General features: G+C 34.4%; 2 protein-coding genes across 5 annotated transcripts; one reads left to right on the top strand and one right to left on the bottom strand.

The window, feature by feature from the left end:
* Nucleotides 1–59: 59 nt before the first annotated feature.
* On the top strand, nucleotides 60–2,498 carry LOC141707978 (uncharacterized). Its single transcript, XM_074511433.1, has one exon. It carries the CDS (start codon nucleotides 60–62, stop codon nucleotides 2,496–2,498), a length of 2,439 nt encoding a protein of 812 aa, XP_074367534.1.
* An 810-nt stretch (nucleotides 2,499–3,308) lies between these two features.
* Nucleotides 3,309–17,603, bottom strand: LOC141706671 (U11/U12 small nuclear ribonucleoprotein 35 kDa protein). 4 transcript variants are annotated; one of them, XM_074509458.1, is made up of 14 exons: nucleotides 17,346–17,603; nucleotides 17,067–17,164; nucleotides 16,653–16,704; nucleotides 15,507–15,577; nucleotides 13,198–13,288; nucleotides 13,048–13,123; nucleotides 9,685–9,763; nucleotides 8,330–9,433; nucleotides 7,481–7,582; nucleotides 7,010–7,141; nucleotides 6,825–6,918; nucleotides 6,599–6,675; nucleotides 6,383–6,495; nucleotides 3,309–6,312 (listed from the first exon to the last, which is right to left on the bottom strand). In XM_074509458.1, the coding sequence occupies exons 1-8, from the start codon at nucleotides 17,506–17,508 to the stop codon at nucleotides 9,020–9,022; spliced, it is 1,044 nt and encodes a 347-aa protein (XP_074365559.1). In that variant the 5' UTR covers nucleotides 17,509–17,603; the 3' UTR covers nucleotides 3,309–6,312; nucleotides 6,383–6,495; nucleotides 6,599–6,675; nucleotides 6,825–6,918; nucleotides 7,010–7,141; nucleotides 7,481–7,582; nucleotides 8,330–9,019. The 4 variants fall into 4 exon arrangements, with proteins under 4 accessions (XP_074365559.1, XP_074365558.1, XP_074365557.1 ...); XM_074509457.1 differs by having other exon boundaries at nucleotides 3,309–6,495; nucleotides 7,714–9,433; XM_074509456.1 differs by having other exon boundaries at nucleotides 3,309–6,495.
* Between the last annotated feature and the right edge of the window lie 2,197 nt (nucleotides 17,604–19,800).

Here is a 19,800-nt window from a genome sequence, read left to right as displayed (position 1 = left end):
ACAAACAGAACATTTCGTAAACATAGATTTATATAACTATAATGAGATTATAAACAGCAATGCCGTCCAAGCTAAGGAAGGCAATTGAAGCAGTAAAAGATCAAACCAGCATCAGCATTGCCAAGGTTTCAAACAATCATTATACAAACCTGGAGGTTGCGGTCCTTAAAGCCACCACCCACGACGACACTCCAACAGACGAACGACACGTATATGAAGTCGTGCATCTCGTTTCTGCTGACAAATTATACGCAGCAGCTTGTGCCAAAGCTATTGGAAAAAGAATTAGCCGGACAAGTAACTGGATTGTGGCGTTAAAATCTTTAACGCTTGTGTTTAGAATTTTTCAAGCTGGTGATCCATATTTTCCTAAAGAAGTGCTCCATGTCATGACAAAAGGGGCCAAAATCCTGAACCTGTCAAATTTTCGCGATGATTCAAGCTCTAGCCCGTGGGATTACACAGCATTTATTAGAAAGTTCGCTCTTTATCTTGATGAGCGTTTAGATTGTTTTATCACAGGGAAGCTTCAACGTAGATATACCAATATCGATAAAAGAAGAGAAGAAAAGGGTGGGCAAAGGACTAACGATTCAATTGTTGACATGAAACCATCAGTGCTGCTTGATAGTATTGCATTGTGGCAGCGTTTGCTTGAGCGAACAATTGCCACAAGACCAACAGGCGCAGCCATGACTAACCGATTGGTTAAAATCTCTTTACATGCTGTTGTGCAGGAAAGTTTTCATCTATACAAGGACATTTCAGAAGGTCTTACTCTTCTTGTTAAATGTTTTTTCCATTTGCAATATGAAGATTGTGTTGATGCCTTCCAAACTTTTTCGAAGGCCAGAAGCCAATTTGCAGAGCTTAGTGGCTTTTATTCTTTATGTAAACGTCTCGGAGTAGGGAGAGATTCTGAATACCCTAGGGTAGAAATATTATCCGAGGAGAGAGTAGAAACATTAAGAGAATTTTTGAAAGACCGATCTTCATTTCCATCAGTTTCAAGATCTCCAAATAGGCTAGCACTTCCTTCACTGCCAAATACAAATCCAGCACTGCAAGAAATTCATAGGAGAGATCACGAATCTTCAAAAACGGACGAGACTTTCCAAATGTGTAAATCTGGCTCAACTCATTCTTTGCCGGTAACCAATACAATGGCTGATCTAATAAGCTTCGATGATTGGTCTGGACAAGAGCAAGATGCAGAAGCAAAGAAGAATATTAAAGAAGAGCAGCAGCAACAGACTGATGCACCAACTGGTTGGGAGCTTGTGCTTGCAGAAGACATACAACGACCATCAACACAATCAGAGCCTAATGCACCACACACACCTAATTTGCATCTGGAAGAAAATCTACACACATTCAGTGCCTTTCCAGAAAAAGAACATATCCCCACATTCAATGCAATCCCAGAACAAGAACATAAAGGACAACACACAAATTCGCCACACCCATACAAACCCTATCTGGAACAAAAGCCAAACACATTTGGTGCCTTCCCGGAATATATTCCAACATTCAATGCATTCCCGGAACAAGAACAAGAAGGGCAAAATACTAAGTCGGGAGAAGGCTGGGAAATTGTACTGGCAGAGAATGCAACTCAGCCTACGCAAACTTCACTTGATCTAAATCTTATGCATAATAAACATGTCCCCAGTTTGTCCTACGAAAACAGTTACCATCAAACAACAGCATTACCAACATTTTCACTAGATAGTTTCAACAATCAACCAGCAGAGTTGCCACTGCAACACTATAACCCATTTTCAGAAGATTCAAATGAATTGGCCATAGTACCGGTAGTCACAGGCAGCACCACTGCAGGCTTTGAGACGTCATTTCCAGTAAAAAGGTTTTCATCAGCATGTACATTTCAAGAAACTCCAAACTTTTCTGCTCAAATGCCAGAAAATTGCATGGAGACGGAGGAGGCTCTACCAGCGTCTGCATTTCAAGCAACTCCAACATTTTCAGCTCACAATCCAGACATTGGGAATGTGGCTTTATCAGCACCAGCAGCTCAGGCAAATCCAACATTTTCTGCTCATCATCTAGCTAATAGGACGGATGCTTCATCAGCACTTACATTACAAGCAATTCCAATCTTTTCTGCTCACAATCCAGATAAGAATGGGATGGGAGCTTTATCAGCACCAACCATTCAAACAACTCCCACCTTGTCTTCTTACAATCTGGACAAGGGAACTGGGGCTTCATCAACACCTACATTTCAAGCAACTCGAACCTTTCCTGCTCACTTTCCAGATAATGCAACAAAAGCTTACGGGGACAACCCATTTCTGGCGTTTACCTTATCTGCTCACAATCTAGACAATGGATCAGGGGTTGTTAGAAATGACTCATCTGTGGCATTGGCCGGTGCACAGATGTTTGAAGGTTCTAGGGACCAACAAAACATGATGTACGAACAACAAATATGGTTGCATGAGCAGAACATGACCAAAGCAAATTATAGAGCTTAGTCTAATATCACTGAAGGTGGATGACTTATTAGCTACTTTGCTCTATTGAAACTTCCTAATGCAAGATGCATTGTCACAGGTAGATGGACTGCCACTGTAAACGAGCACTTTATTTAGTGGAGATGTGGTTCACTGTCATTATGAGTTGGCTCGGAGAAGCCTCGACTATCCTATTAAGGACCCATTTCCCACGGGATGCTTACCGAGAAATAGAAAAAATCTGAGGTTGTCGATGAAGAGGGGGTACCAAACTGTAAATACTTGAAGATTCTTAACAAATAATCCCTTTTAAAAACCCATCTTTCGCATTCAATCCTAGCTTTCCTTAGTCGCAGAGGAGGACAGGTCAAAGACTTCCAAGAAGGAAAATTGTCAATTAGGGCCAAGTAGTAGAAAATGTGATTGTCACGCTCTTCTCAAATCCTACTTTCGAATGAGATATATTGAATTTTGGGTTTAATTTGGTTAGCATATTTAATTAGTATATAGTTTTGGCTGCTTGTTGGCCAAAAACAAGTCGGATATTTACAAGCATTTTAATGATTTTTACTTAAATCGTAACTACCATTTCACTTTCAGTTTGAAGTCAAGCCAGAGTTATATACATCTTGATTAGATTTAGTTTATGATACATATATTACTACAAATTTAATTTAACTCCACTCAACCAAGTCACAAGCAACTAGCTTCAGCCCCTCAAATTCAAACTTGTTAGCATACAAGCACACAACATGCAAAGCTCTTTTGAACACAAATAACAAATTCAAATAACTACACATCATGACAAAAATTTCGAAGTAGTAATCTTACCTATAGAATATTTCGAAGTAGTAAACTTCTATTGTGCCTGCTGCTAATGGGCATACTGTGTGTACCACTCACTTGAAGAAGATTCGAAAGTTCAATAAATTGGACTCCTACGCTTGGGGAGCAGCGCTTTTGTCCTTTCTCTACAAAGGCATCGGTGACTGCGTTGTTGATCATAAGAGCAATCTTGATGGCAACAGATGGATAATTATAGTAAGTTTATAATCTCTCCGTTCTCTCTCTCTCAATCTCTAGTCTCTTATACAACTTTAGATTTCAGCACTCATTTGGTTTTTTAAATTGAAACTACTACAGATTAGAATTACACAAACTGCATATTCATTTCACACACCTTAAAATACACAAGCTAATATTTCTTAAATAGTAGTGGAAGTTATAACCACCACAATAACTAACAATTTAAATCATACTAATCCTAATCCCAACTACCAGGTCTGCAGTTACAAGGCCTGCAGTTTCAATCCTGAACAACTACCCTAGATTATATCTTATTTAACAACAAGATATGCAAGACTTAGATTTACTGAACATAAAAAACAATCAGTTGCAACAGGTAAGGCATATCTCAACAACTCATAACCTATTTCTTCATAATCGATATATATTCCTTAGCAGGGCTTTTTTCTATTACGTATTCAAAAGCTGCGGGATTTATTTGGCAGATTTAGGCGAACTAAACGTGTCAATTTTGAGCAGCATTATTGAAAAGGTCAAGGTAGTTAGTCGCAATAAGAAGGACTACACCGAAGGCCTGATAAACATTTTTCAGAATCTTTCCGCTGAAGTAAGTTTAAACTCCCATTGACCATGTAAATCTGATTATTTAGATGCATAGTTACCATAGTATAAATAACACTATGTTTATACTATGTTTTCAAATCAATCATCTACGTTTATACTGTGTTTATTCTACAGGATATCGATTATATGCCATATGATTCGAGGCTTCGCAATCAGTTTGGTGAAGTCGGACATGCGAGAACCACCTATGTTGGTCCAATCTTCTGTAACAACCATGTGTATCACCATTTACCGCACCTTGCTTCTAAACAATTCTTTGAACTAAGTCACTATAAAATTGATCCGAATTGGCAGCCTCATATAATTAAAATCAAAATAAACAGTGGTGCGCATAAATAGAGATTGACAGTTCACTACAGTCAGGAGATTGCTATGTGGACGGTAGGAACACAAGCCCGGGATATTATGTTTCCCATAAAAACCTTTAAAAGGAGGAAGACAGTTGACAGAGAACATAAGAGTACAGAGGACAGGTTTAAGAATAAAGATATATGGTCATACTTTAACAAGCTTGTAGTCTTCATTTAAGGTTAATGCTCTTCATGTGTTAATGCAGGTTTCCAAGATAGGCTGTGTCCCACGAAGGCAGCAACAAAAATTAAGATGATGCGATGATAACAGCAGTCAAGAACAGTTTTGAAGTTGATGCCTTTGTTAGTACATATGTATTATTTTTATACGTGAGGTAAATTCATTTATATATAGATTTTTTCTTGAATTATAGCTATTTGATTTTGTCAAATTTACACCAATTCCTGTTTTTTTTGTTAGGCATTTGGATAGAACCACCATGTCTTCGCTAAGAGCTGCAAAAATCTTACTTAAAGACGTAAACACCTACCAAAAGATGAAAAGGAGAATATGACAATGTCCCTCTCTCTCTTTCTCCCTCTAAGTTTTATTCAGTATACCATATAAAATGTTCACCAAAATGTGGTGGAGCCTTATATTTATATATTTATGTTTTTGTAATATTTATTTTTCCTTATCCTTGCTTTCAATAATTGGCACACGAGGCAACTCTAGCAAAAAAATTGAAGTTCAATGAATACGCGTACATTCTTATTCCAGTCAGCATATAGTAAGTTTCTCAAGCTATTTTTTAAGATTTTTATGCAACTTAAGAAAGTTTACATTGTAACTAGTAGTTTTAATTTTATTTTCTTAAAAAAATTATTATACAATTTTCACTATAGTATGGTGATTGTTTGATTCGGGGACGAGGAAGCAAATTCAAATCCCATCAGGACTCGTTTGCATATCACGAGAGTGCTTCAATTTACAATACAATTGAATGGTAAGAATTTATTTAATATAATTGATGTATTAATACAATTAATATAATTTGCAAGTTTTAATCAATGTAGGTTTTTGGAAAATTTGTGGGTAAAAACAAAAGGGTCAAATTCACCTGTGCCAAATGTCATCAAAACAGAAGTTAAGGTAAAATCTCTCTAGTAGTGCCTTAGATTTTGTGTGTTTCTTTCTTTTGATAGCATGTTTTCTCTTATCTTAGGTCCCTCAACAAACAAATACGATTGATTGTGTTTTTATTGTGATTCACATGATGAAACTTTTCTGTGAGCAAGCACCTTTGAGATTCCAAATGAAAAATTTGGAAATGGTACATTTTTCGCTCTTTCTTAGCCTTTCTCTCTCATATATTACATCTGATTTCAGTTTTCAAATTGGTTTGATCCAAAAAATTCTTCAGCATAAAGGGAAAGCATGCGGCCTTTAATCCATGAATAGTTGGAGAATAATGTGTTATACTCAAAGGAAAGCATGCGACCTTTAATCCAACTCTTCCTCGATTAAAGGCCGCATGCTTTCCCTTAATGCAGAAGCATCTTTTGGATAAACCAATTTGAAAACTGAAATCAGATGTAATATATGATAGAGAGACTAAGAAAGAATGAAAAATGTACCATTTCCAAATTTTCCATCTGGAATCTCAAAAATGTTTGCTCACACAAGAGTTTCATCATGTGAATCACAAAAAAAGCACAATCAACCGTATTTGTTTGTCGATGGACCTAAGATAAGAGAAAACATGCTATCAAAAGAAAGAAACACACAAAATCCAAGGCACTACTAGAGAGATTTTACCTTAACTTCTTTTTTGATGACATTTGGCATAGGTGAATTTGACCCTTTTGTTTTTACCCATAATTTTCCCAAAAACCTATATCGATTAAAACTTGCAAATTATATTAATTGTATTAATACATCAATTATATTAAATAAATTCTTACCATTCAATTGTATTGAAAATTGAAGTACTCTCGTGATATGCAAACGAGTCCTGATGGCATTTGAGTTTACTTCCTCGTCCCCGAAGCAAACAATCACCATACTATAGTGAAAACTGTATAATAATTTTTTTAAGAAAACAAAATTAAAACTACTAGTTCCAATGTAAACTTTCTTAAGTTGCATAAAGATCTTAAAAAATTGTTTGAGAAACTTACTCTATGCTGACTGGAATAAGAATGTACGCGTATTCATTGAACTTCAAATTTTTTGCTACAGTTGCCTCATGTGCCAACTATTGAAAGCAAGTATAAGGAAAAATAAATATTAGAAAAACATAAATATATAAATATAAGGCTCCACCGCATTTTGGTGGACATTTTATATGGTATACTGAATAAAACTTATAGAGATTAAGAGAGGGAGAAAGAGAGAGAGAGGGACATTGTCATATTCTCCTTTCATCTTTTGGTAGGTGTATGCGTCTTTAAGTAAGATTTTTGCAGCTCTTAGCGAAGACATGGTTCTATCCAAATGCCTAACAAAAAAAAACGGGAATTGGTGTAAATTTGACAATCTCAAATAGCTATAATTCAAAAAAAAATCTATATATATATATATGAATTTACCTCACGTATAAAAACAATACAGCTGTACTAACAAAGGCATCAACTTCAAAACTGTTCTTGACTGCTGTTATCATCGCATCATCATCTTCATTTTTGTTGTTGCCTTCGTGGGGCACAACCTTCCCTGGAAACCTGCATTAACACATGAAGAGCATTAACCTTAAATAGAGACTACAAGCTTGTTAAAGTATGACCATATATTTTTATTCTTAAACATGTCCTCTGTACTCTTCTGTCCTATTTTCTCTGTCAACTGTCTTCCTCCTTTTAAAGGTTTTCATGGGAAGCCGGGCTTGTGTTCCTGCCGTCTACATAGCAATCTCCTGACTGTAATGATCTGTCAATCTCTGTTTATGCGCACCATTGTTTATTTTTGATTTTAATTATATGAGGCTGCCAATTCGGATCAATGTTATAGTGACTTAGTTCAAAGAATTGTTTAGAAGCAAGGTGCGGTAAATGGTGATATACATGGTTGTTACAGAAGATTGGACCAACGTAGGTGGTTCTCGCATGTCCGGCTTCACCAAACTGATTGCGAAGCCTCGAATCATATGGCATATAATCGATATCCTGTAGAATAAACACAGTATAAACGTAGATGATTGATTTGAAAACATAATATAAACATAGTGTTATTTATACTATAGTAACTATGCATCTAAATAATCAGATTTACATGGCCAAAGGGAGTTTAAACTTACTTCAGCGGAAAGATTCTGAAAAATGTTTATTAGGCCTTCGGTGTAGTCCTTATTGCGACTAACTACCTTGACCTTTTCAATAATGCTGCTCAAAATCGACACGTTTAGTTCGCCTAAATCGATGCCAAATAAATCCCGCAGCTTTTGAATACGTAATAGAAAAAAGCCCTGCTAAGGAATATATATCGATTCTGAAGAACTAGGTTATGAGTTGTTGAGATATGCCTTAGCTGCTGCAACTGATTGTTTTTTATGTTCAGTAAATCTAAGTCTTGCATATCTTGTTGCTAAAGTATATAGTTAAATAAGATATAATCTAGGGTAGTTATTCAGGATTGAAACTGCAGGCCTTGTAACTGCAGACCTGGTAGTTGGGATTAGGATTAGTATGATTTAAATTGTTAGTTATTGTGGTGGTTATAACTTCCACTACTATTTAAGAAGTATTAGCTTGTGTATTTTAAGGTGTGTGTGAAATGAATATGCAGATTGTGTAAATCTAATATGTAGTAGTTTCAATTTAAAAAACCAACATGAGTGCTAAAATCTAAAGTTGCAGAGAGTATAAGAGACTAGAAATAGAGATTGAGAGAGAACAGAGAGATTATAAACTTACTATAACTATCCATCCGTTGCCATCAAGATTGCTCTTATGAACACAGTCACCGATGCCTTTGTAGATAAAGGACAAAAGCGCTGCTCCCCAAGTGTAGGAGTCCAATTTATTGAACTTTCGAATCTTCTTCAAGTAAGTGGTACACTGATAGGCGCCTGAGTTCTGGATCGAGTTACGGGACCTTTTACAATGAAATCTTGGTCGGTTCTTTCCCTTAAGGGGGTGTTATTCTTATTCTTCCTACCTCTCCCTATGTTTGCTTAATTGCAAAGAATAGGAAAATACCGAGAGCTCAGTTAGAGAGAGAGCTCAATGATCTCATTTGATATTTGATAAGGAATATGTTTCTCCCTTTTCTTATTTCTCAATGAACCTTTAAATACTTACAAGGACAAAGCTAATAATCAGCAGCTACTAGTAATAATTCTGCTTCTAACAAATAGCCTGAAAATCTGCATCAATTAGCAATAAATCTGCTACTTTTATGAAGCTAGAAATCTGTAATTAGCCCAACTAAAAATCTGCAATCAAACAGAATCTTCTCCCATAATTCTAGCTTGCTTGTTTTGACTGCGTCTCTTGTAATAATGACGAAAAGGAACCACCTGGACACTTTGTTGTTGACTAGGTGTATTACTTGTAACATACACACAGTATGCCCATTAGCAGCAGGCCTGCTTAAATATAGCCCTATAGAATATCATGTGAATCATGTCCAAAATAATGCTTACTGTGTCTGTGGCGCTTATGTGAAGGGTATTCTCTCTCTAAAGAGCTTCTTGCATCAGATGACCGATCACGGCTCCTAGAACTTCTTCCCTCACGTTGACCAGAACGTTTCCTGTGTCGGTCAGGTTTGTGAGATCTATCTTCCCTGTCCTCTGAATTTCTTTCATCAGATACCTGTTCTCGACTGGCAGACCTCTCATGTCGATGAAAGTGCTTCCTTTGCCTTTCACTTTTGTGATATCTGTCTTTTTTGTCAACAGAAGACCCCTCACTTTTGTAACGCCTGTCTTTTTTGTCAACAGAAGACCTCTCACTTTTGTAATGCCTGTCTTCTCTGTCCACAGAAGACCTCCTTCTATGAGGCGGTGATGGAATCTGTAACAATAGAGCAAAAAGAAAAGTTTTTGTCTGAAGTTAGCCAGTAATAGTCGAAAATACTGAAATATACATGTAAATGCAGCTCAAAAGAAGTAGTTGAGTAATATAACGCACTCCACTTCATTTAATGACCGGTCAATACTGATAAATACTTGAGCCCGAACGTGGAGATAAAGACAATTTAGTTGTATGAGCCTATCAACTTGCTCAATAAGTTGTTAAATCGATTTTGTTTAGAGGATAAATACCTGAAAGCGTGACATATATCTTCCTTCTGGAGGAGGTGGAATACCAAGCTTTTTTAGATCATCAAAAGGAATAGGCCGTCTGTTCAAATTAAAAAAAACATACAAAGTTCATTATAAGCAGAGCGTACACAGCCAACTATTTTTTATGTAATGTCAACTTCCTTCTCTCTTTCTATTTGACCAAAAGGTAGCATTATACTACTTCCATTTTGGTCTAGATACACTTCACATCTGGTAGCATTATACTACTTCCATTTTGGTCTAGATACACTTCACATCTGGTGTTGCCTTCCTTTAAGACATGGTACAAACACATTTGCCTACTCTTAGATAGTTTCATTCATTAGTTCAGACTTCAGATACAGGATGCACATAGACACACAGAACATATGTATATCACTAAAGTTACGAAACCAATCCTAAATATGAAAATCTCAAAATATCAGTGAACTTATACAGCACATAATCCACATAAAACACTGACACGCGGGGGAAGCAACAAAATGGCAGTTGGGTAGTATTAGTACTTCATTAAGACAACTGATAGCTAATCTTAAAAAAATCAAAAAATCTGCATGTCATCTGTAAAGCACTGAAATTCTATAAAATTACTGACCTGTGGAGATGATTAATATCATTGTACAAATTATTTGAAATTAATCAACTAAAGCTCTTTGGATGCTCCTATAGGAAATAACTAGAAATATACTGATCAGTGAGTCAGTGATCACTGAATAGGGAGTGCCTTCTCTCAATAGTTGAATTAATTATTAGTTTCTTCTATAGCTTGCTAAGCAGATCTCCGGTAAGTTCACTTAACTATTTCACTTTTGCTTCAAGGCCCATGTCCCCCAGGTCAAGATAAAGGAGGCAAATAGTGTAACTCTTCCATATAACAGAAACTTTTCGGGATGTTCCTTCTCTGTGGCACTTCACTGGAAGGCCCTGCATCAACTGGACGTGACATAGGTAGAAGATCTTGAGTCGGATCCTTATACTGAAAGGCGAAAGCGGACACTTTGCCTCAATCTAGCTAACTGTTAAAAACTTGTTTATACAAATCAAAGTTCATAGAAGGCTTGATTCTATATCATCCTCTGAATGTTATACTATGAATTTGACATATAGTATTAAGTGTTTACAAATGATAAGTAGTAGACACTATTTTCCAAATTTCGTAATAAATATAAATTCAGGTGCTGAACTTACGTGGCGAGTCCCTAAATTTTTCCTAATTTTTTTCAACTAAGAAGCGGACACTTGAATTCGCTCTCATACACACGATATCTAGGACCCTGAAGCAACATGATAGGTAGGTCCACTGATGTGGAGTTTTTGATAAAAGGGATAAGATACAGAATTTAACATCTTAGGACTTTGGGATTTGGTTAGCATCTAAGTTCTCTTGTGGGAACGTTGTTAAAAGTAGTAGAGTTCATACATAGGAGAGCTGGTACTTTGTAAGAGAGTGAGAACTGAGAAGGTAATATTTACCGGTCTTAGAAGTACAGGGTAAGAACGCAAAAGTTATCGAGGTTTAAACTATACACCAGAACGAGGAACCAAAATGAGGTAGTTATCAATACTGATAAATGTTAGGAGGGAATGTAAATAAAATAGATACAATCTTGTTCAACTCATATTACAAACAAGATTGTTAAGATGCAGCACTGCATAAGGGGGGCCTGACCATAGCATGCCCTGATATACTGTACAACACTTAGCCACCAAGTTTTTCTTTTTTTATAGGAGCTAAAGCTCTCCTGTAATAGACAGAGCAGAATATACAACTGCAACATGTATCTCTGTTGCTTCACTCAATCATATCTCTTCTCATCTATATATTAAAGATTAACTACTGATTTGTAATAATAATGTTCATGAGGATTGGATGATTTAAGTAAATATCAGTGTTGGAATACTTGAATGAGATCATGCAAGGGATTCCTGCGCAACAGACTCTTCACTAAGGCCACCTACTTTAGAAGGCATGTACGATATCTCATGGGGGTATGATAATGTCCATGGAGGTGTTGGTCATGAGAATACGTATATAAAAGTTGCTCCATACTACATTTTAGGTTTTGAGGTTGGTAACACTGGGTTTACGGAAAAAAATTCTCTATAATTATGTATAAGAGCTGCCTTGAACGAGAGACTGAATGATAGATTTCTTCACAAGTAGGGGAGCCTGGTATATAAAGTAAGTTTAGAAAATAAGATTACTCAAAAACAGTGCCACCACACGACATAGAAACTCTTTTGTATTGGATTATGGTCCTAGAAGAGGAATTGCACGTCGTTACTGGTAACTAGATCACACAATCAAGTTATGGCAGTAAAAAAAGGAAATGAAGGAGCTTATGCCAATCAAATGGTCAAATAAAATAAGCATATTGAGGTCGAATATGATACAAACGGGGGCCAAATCATGATAGCAAATTGTATTAAAATAAACGGAAGACCTTTTGGGTATAAGAAAAGAAATCTGGCTCATAAACGGACATCAAGGAGCTTCTTCTTCGATCATCTAGTCAAGTAAGCAGATTAAGGTCGAAATATGATTCAAACGCAGTCTGGAGTATGATGGCAAGTTATAGTAGAAGATCCATGAAAGATGTATCCTATTGTCCCACGCCACAACGACATCTTGGTGGAACAAAGACTTAATACAGGGCTTTAGAATCAAATACAATGGCTATGGAGATTTAAATAAGAAGATTGATGGGGCAAAAACGTAAGATTTCTGAGAGTGAGCAACATGATACGACTTATCAAGAACAGTAAAAAAAAGTGAAACAAAAGAGGTGGATTTTATTTAAAAAAAAATCTCGAGCAAGAAAGCAAGACAAAACATTTGTGCTGTTAAGCATTTAGTTCAAGATAAAGACATGAAGGTGATATAAAAATGTCGGTTAAAAGTAGTTTCGGTCGAAAAATAAGCGAATTTCCTAAAAATTCATGCGTTAAATTAAAGATTTCAAGGTCAAAGAGGCCTCGAAGCTAATAGAGATACTTGGGATACTCAACGCACCGCCTCATCCGATACTTCCTTTCATTGCGTCTATGAAATTGTTTCTACGCATAGAAGTGAAAACCATACCGTAACATAGGCGTCTTGAAATCTACAACTTTATTGAGAAAACATTATATTTACAAGTAAGACCTGTTTGTCAGAAATCAAAAGTGTTTGAAAAACAATGGATATGGTAATTCACTAAATATGTCAACAATGCGGAATTATTTAGCTCAAGGACATAAATGAACATATAATAGAAGCACTCTGGCTACTAGTTTAAAAGAAAGCAATCAATGCAACAAGTTAAATACTCAAATATTAATATAGTAAAATGTAATGCATACAGTGGAGCTCGAAATGGTCTTTCACGCCCTCCAAAACGGAGCTGCCCCGATTCCTTCTTACCACCAAGTCCCCCTCCTAATACAAAACAATTAACATATTTGATCTTCTCAAACAACAAAATCTTGAAGGAAGGAGAAGTTTTGACCAACCTAATCTTCTTGGTATCCAACCGGGCATTAACTGCTGTCTATTGTAGTCAACCATGATTTCAGAATCATCAATAACTGAATGGTGAGCATCCTGCAATGAGTAGAACATAGAAGCATCAAGGATCAACCTTACCCCTTACAGGAAGTCATGACCTGATAAAATCTGCCCAATTAGTCAGGCTCACAGTCTCTCACCATAAGAATACCATGCTAAAATAACAAAACACTACTACTGACATTTTTTATAGATAAAACTTAATAAAAGAATTTTTGTTAAAATACAGCAGCAGGATACCAAAAAGTAATACATGAAAAAAGTATCTCTAAATACATTGAATTCGGTATAGGCCCTGACAAATACTTTGGGATTTGCTAATATTTCCTCAAAAGATCTTGCCATCCTTTTATCATAAGGTGGAACTATGATTCTGGTTTAGGAGTGGGTGGTCAAATTCCATATTCACCTAGACACAAAATAATTTTCAAAAAAAATTAAATGTTAATTACCTAATCTATGGCAACACTAAACTAAAGAAAAAATGTGGCAAAATAAAAAGGCAAAAACAAAATTGGTAATAAAAATAAAAATAAGTAACGGGTAATACAACGATATATAAGAACTATAACCTTGTGATAATAGCCACTAAGAATGGAAAACAACCACTCATACAGTTCAAGGCAACATAGTTAACTGAACTGCAATGGCTTTTGTCCAAATTTCACTATAATATACAAAATTTAATGGGATTTCATGACCACTATAGGCTGAACGTGGTTCTACCCTTGCCTTGGACATAGTGCGTAAACCAGGTTACAAATTTTTAATAATAAAAAGATGTCAAAATTTAATAATTTTTTTGTACTGTAGAATAATACAATTGTTTTCATGGCTGAGTATGAGAAATTTGGGGCATCTATAGAAATCATGTTTACTAGCTTATACCCCATTCGTGTATAACACACAGTTTTTTTTTCTGTATTTATTAACTTCGTACAATTCAAAATCCAATGTTTCTTAATTATTGGAGTTAATAATAAAATATTATATTTTAATATGTTACTGGCGTGAGGCGTGAGGCGTGATCCAAACTTTAAATCTTTTTTATTATGTCATGAATATTAGATTTAACATTGTTGTTAATGAGTTTCGAACCCTCAACCTTTGGTACTACTCTGTTATTATCCCTCTTACACTTTATATTAGCATACTTAATTAGTAATAAACACTCCTGATTTTTAGATATTTCGAGTTCGAACTTGGACATACGGAGTTCTCGAGTCTGAGTAACATAAAATAACATGCGAGTATGTGGCCTATCTATCTCTTTTGGACTATTTACTCATTGATTCTTTTGGTCAGTCAGGTAACTTGCAGTACCATATACTAATCAAGTGCGGGTTGTGATATGTACTCACTACTCACCCACACTAATTTATGATAATCCAGAGATTTTAAGATAAAATGAAAGACTGATGAAGTTATATTAGATAATAAATGGTTCAGAGATTACAACTAATAAATGAAAATTCTGGACATTCGAGAGGTCCAGCCACTCCTGTCAGATTGAGAAATTAATTAATAGTTTCTAGCTGCCCTAACCATTTACCCTCATTCACCTATTAACCCTTCTGAGGTGAATTGAACATCCAGCCCTTGGGCTTGCGTCTCTCACATGTCTTTATAATATTTGGGCTAGACCGAGGTATTACTGATTGACTCAATTTAACAATATTTTAGAGGCAATAATGCATCACAAGGTGGTACCCTGTAACATTGCATTTCAAATGGTTTAGACTCTTACTAGAGTACGTGTCTTTATACTTTATCCAAAGTAAATTTAAGTAACCCCATGGGAAGGAATAGGTAGCAGACAGTGTCTATTATGTTGTTGCGGGCTAAAGAAAGGAGTATTGAGGAACAGATGTCTGATTGTAGATTTTAGCAATTATAACCTAAACACTAGAAATAATGACAATCATAGTAACAAATTTAATTTGATTATCTTCTCTTTCCTTCATTTGCAAGGACATCCTGATTGATTCGTTTGAGTGGTTTTATATAGCATGAAAACAAGTAGTAACCTGGCCTTTTCTCAGCAGAACATTTATAAGTAGAATTAGATTTATTTAGTCGCTAGTTTTCCAGATGAATATTGTATTGTATTTGTCCCCTGCTGGTTGGAAAGGCAATATGAAAATAAACCACATTCAGATGCATTACTCATGTGCTGCAATGGAAACACTCTGGAGGCCATTAAGAGGATTCAGAAACAGTAACAATCACAAATCAATGGACACGATAAAATCACCTCATATGCTCGTCGCATCTCCCTCTCAGTCTCAAACTCCACAAAAGCATAACCGCGGGATGCTCCAGTTACTGCAAATCAGAAAAATCAAACATGTAAACCTGAGATGGACATTGTTAGTTGTTGGACAATATGCAAACAAAAAAAAATTGTTCTATTTAGAAAGCAATTTTTTCACACAATTAGAAAAAATTGCCTTTTAAAAATCTTTAATGTCTAAAAAGTAAAAAACAACAATCAAGCTTTTTCTGAAATACAAAAATTCCTTCAAAGTTATATGGTAAAAGACTACAAAATTAATACAAAATTAGTTACAATCAAGCTTTGAATTAGTCATTAAAGTTATGGGTTAAATCTCAAAGTAGCCACTTAACTAAAAGACATTTATCGAAAATCTCATTATACTTATCGGAGACTCATATGCACCACTATAGTTGCAAGTAATGATATAGCCGTTAGTCAACTTCTTGACTTGACGGAAAATGTGTTCAAATTAAGAGAAGCAACACTTGTGGAAAGACGTACAACATGTGTGAGATCTTCTGGGTTACTAAACCATTTATAAGACAATTTTCATTTTTTAAAATCAAATTAAATTCATTTATTTTAAATTCAAATTTATTATTATAAATTATGTAAAAATATATTATATTTTAAAATCAATAAAAAAATAAAAAATAATAAAAAATATATTTTAGTCGCCAAATTTTACTAAACAAAATTATGATAAGAATTAATTTATTAATGTCTTTAAAAGGTTCAAAAATATTAAAATGCTTATAATATTAAACTTGGAAAATTTAATTTACAATATAGTTAATGGATCGCTGAAGTTTTAAAAAAAATAAATTTATACAATAAGATGTATACAAGATAAGAATAAATATTACTTAAAAACTGATATTAGTAAATACATATCATGTATAAGCCTATACTGTAAGATCGAACATACATGAATATAAACACAGGCACGACAATGATTATGGAAGTCAACAGTTATAAGTTAATATATAGACCAAACAGATGACGCAAAATAAGGTCAAACTTATACTCCCTAATCCCTCTTCCCCGCCCCCTCACAATATACACACACACACAAAATTCATATGATTAAGTATGAATGAGCAAAGAAGTAGTAGTAGTTACCAATATGTCTAACTATTCTCAGATTCTTCACATTGCCAAATTTGCTCATAGCCTGAAAAACGCAAAACATCCACATAGTCCATTTAACAAAACCCGTAAGTTAACAGTCATTCATTCTTGTATATAAAGATCTGCACACAAATCATGTTACAACTTACAATATAAAACCATGGTATGGTAGCCTACAAACTCTAACAAACTAACTACAATTAAACCTCGATAAATGAATACCCTTGGCACCAAAATATTTTATTCATTAATCGAGATCATTCATTTATCGAGATCAAATATACATTATCCCTATTATGTCGAGACCGGATAAAAGTATTCATTTGCCGAGATTATTTGTTTATCGAATATTCATTTATCGAGGTTCTACTTTTCTATACTAAAAATCATAGAGAAAGGGGATACCTTGTGAAGGGCCTGTTCGGTAGTGAGGTGAGAGAGGTGACCAACAAAGAGAGTGCAATAAGGGTCTCCATTAACCTTCGGGTCTCCAAACGGGTCATCTGCAAAACCAACCGAAATAGTTAAATCTCGATAAATGAATACTCTTAAGACCTAAATATTATATTCATTAATCGGGATTATTCATTTATCGAGTTAAAAAATACTGTCGGGAATGAAAAAGATATTAAGTTGTCGAAATTATTTGTTTATCGAATATTCGTTTATCGAGATTCTACTTACAGAGGGTGGCTATAGAACAAAGGTGGGCTCTGTAAACAGCATTATCGTGAGGAAGAATATCAGTTCCATCGATGCTTCCTGATTGAATTGGATGATATGAATCTGCATAAAATACAGAGCTCATCTTCTCCCTGTTAATAGAGCTGCTCAATTCGCGAGACATTTGATTCAACCCTTTATAAAGCAGCAGTAGTAGACTAGTAGTATATATTCAGCGACATACAAAACACTTTTTGTGATAATTGAGTTGAAATACCCAAAATTATATCCTTATATATAATCTCTGTAAATCAGATAATATGTTACGGTATGACACGGTTTGGTCGTCAATTAAACAAATAAACCTACAATCTGATAAATACCTCAGCTATGCCCAACACCTAACTAGTATATAGTAGAAAGAAAATTTCTATTTTTTGTTAACTTCTTTTCATTAAAATTTAACTTTTAGAATTTGGAAAAATAATATTGTTTCTAAAAAGTAAATGTGTTATATAATATAAATAACATGATATTATCATTTATAATTAATAGAAATTATAGCAATATAAATAACATTATACTATTTTTATCTGGTTGTGCATATTGGAATTATAATACAAGTAAAAATAAAACACAAAATTAAATTTCAATTTAATAAAATTGTAATTAGAAAGTTTTATAAAATTAGACAAACAATTCTAAAAATTAAAATAAATAACACAATTTATGTTAAGTACAAGTGAAATATTGTATTAAATCAAAAATAATAATATTAAATCAAAAGTAATGTGTTAAATTCAATAACACCATATAAAAATAATATTAATACAGGGAATATAAATTGTTAAATAATCAATTACACCGTTTATGTTTACGCATATTGAAATTATAATACAAATAACAATATAACAAAAAATTAAATTTTAATTAAATAAAAATGATACTAGAAATTTTTATAAAATTAGACAAACAATTCTACAAATTTAAATAAATAACACAGTTTATGTTAAATACAAGTGAAACAATGTATGAAATAAAAAATAATATTAATACTGTCGAAAGTAATGTATTAAATTCAATAACACCATTTAAAAATAATATTAATACAATTGAAAATAATTTATCAAATAATCAATTACATCGTTGATGTTTATATTAAAAATATGCATATGAGTAATTAAAAATCAAAATTATTAAATATAATCAAAAAGAAATTGAAAACCATTCACAAAAATTTATAAGACTAAAAGAACAATTAAATAAACTACTAAAAAACACATAAAAATTAATAAGAAAATCCCGTGCATTGCACGGGTATAAAACTAGTATCATAAATTAGAAGAATGGCCTTTACTATCACTCGAGTTTATGATAAAACTAAAATCCCGTGTCTTCCTAGTGGGTCCGTGTGTAAAGGTTTTAAAATTGGTCCAAAAATATAAATCAAACCAAACATACCCAGTATATCCCGCAAAAGCAGAGTGTGGGGAGGGTATGATATACGCAGTTTTCCCCTCATTCAAAAGAACGAAGAGGCCCTCGGCTTGTGTGTGAACATGTGTAAATATAGAATATAACTATAAAAAGATATAATGCGCAATACCGAATATGGACTGTTTGTAGTCACTTTTATCCCACATAAAAACACTTTTGATATCTCCAACCCAATCTTGGTTAAGAACACTCGCAGAACTTCTAATGTGTAAATTAAATAACTCCTTGTTCAAAAAAAGAAAAAGACATTATATCTACCAAAAAATAATTAGTGCCAATAATGTATGAAACCCATAATACAATAATAATAGAATTAAGTACCTTAACATAATGAATAAACTAACATTATATGTTACTAACACTGTATTCTACTAACCCCTCAAAATACAAGATCAATCTATCTCATAAGTTAATCGACCACTCTAATTCGACGCCTTCAAGACCTTCTATCTAATACCATATCCCCTCGAAGGTTTAAACAATGCAAATCTAGTGAAAGTAGGTTATGCCACATTCTTCTCGGTCTTCCTTTCCTTCTCACACCCGGCAACACTAAACCTTCAACTCTCCGCACTGGAGCCGTTAGACGCCTCCTCCGAACATGTCCAAATCATCGCAGTCTACATTCCCTTACTTTTTTTATTATAGATGCAACTCATAATTGCCTTCAGAAAAAAAACTCATCGACAATCTATCTAACAAGGTGTGACCACAAATCCAACGCAACATCCTCATTTTCGCTACCTCTAGGCGTTGTTCTTAGGCCTTCGTTACCGCCCAACATTCCGCCCCATACAATAAAGTTGGTCTAATCTCCCTTCGATAAAATCTTCCTTTTAACTTTAAAGGGATCTTTTTATCACACGGTACTCCAGAAGCAGCCCTTCACTTTAACCATCCAGATTGGATACGATGTGTAACATCGGCGTTTATCTTACCATCTTTATGAATCATAGATCCCAAATACTTGAAATTTTCT

Source organism: Apium graveolens, chromosome 2 (genome assembly GCF_009905375.1).
Source record: "Apium graveolens cultivar Ventura chromosome 2, ASM990537v1, whole genome shotgun sequence".
Taxonomy (NCBI): Eukaryota; Viridiplantae; Streptophyta; class Magnoliopsida; order Apiales; family Apiaceae; genus Apium; species Apium graveolens.
Note: the sequence above shows the minus strand (reverse complement) of the source record. Positions and strands in the feature narration are given on the sequence as shown.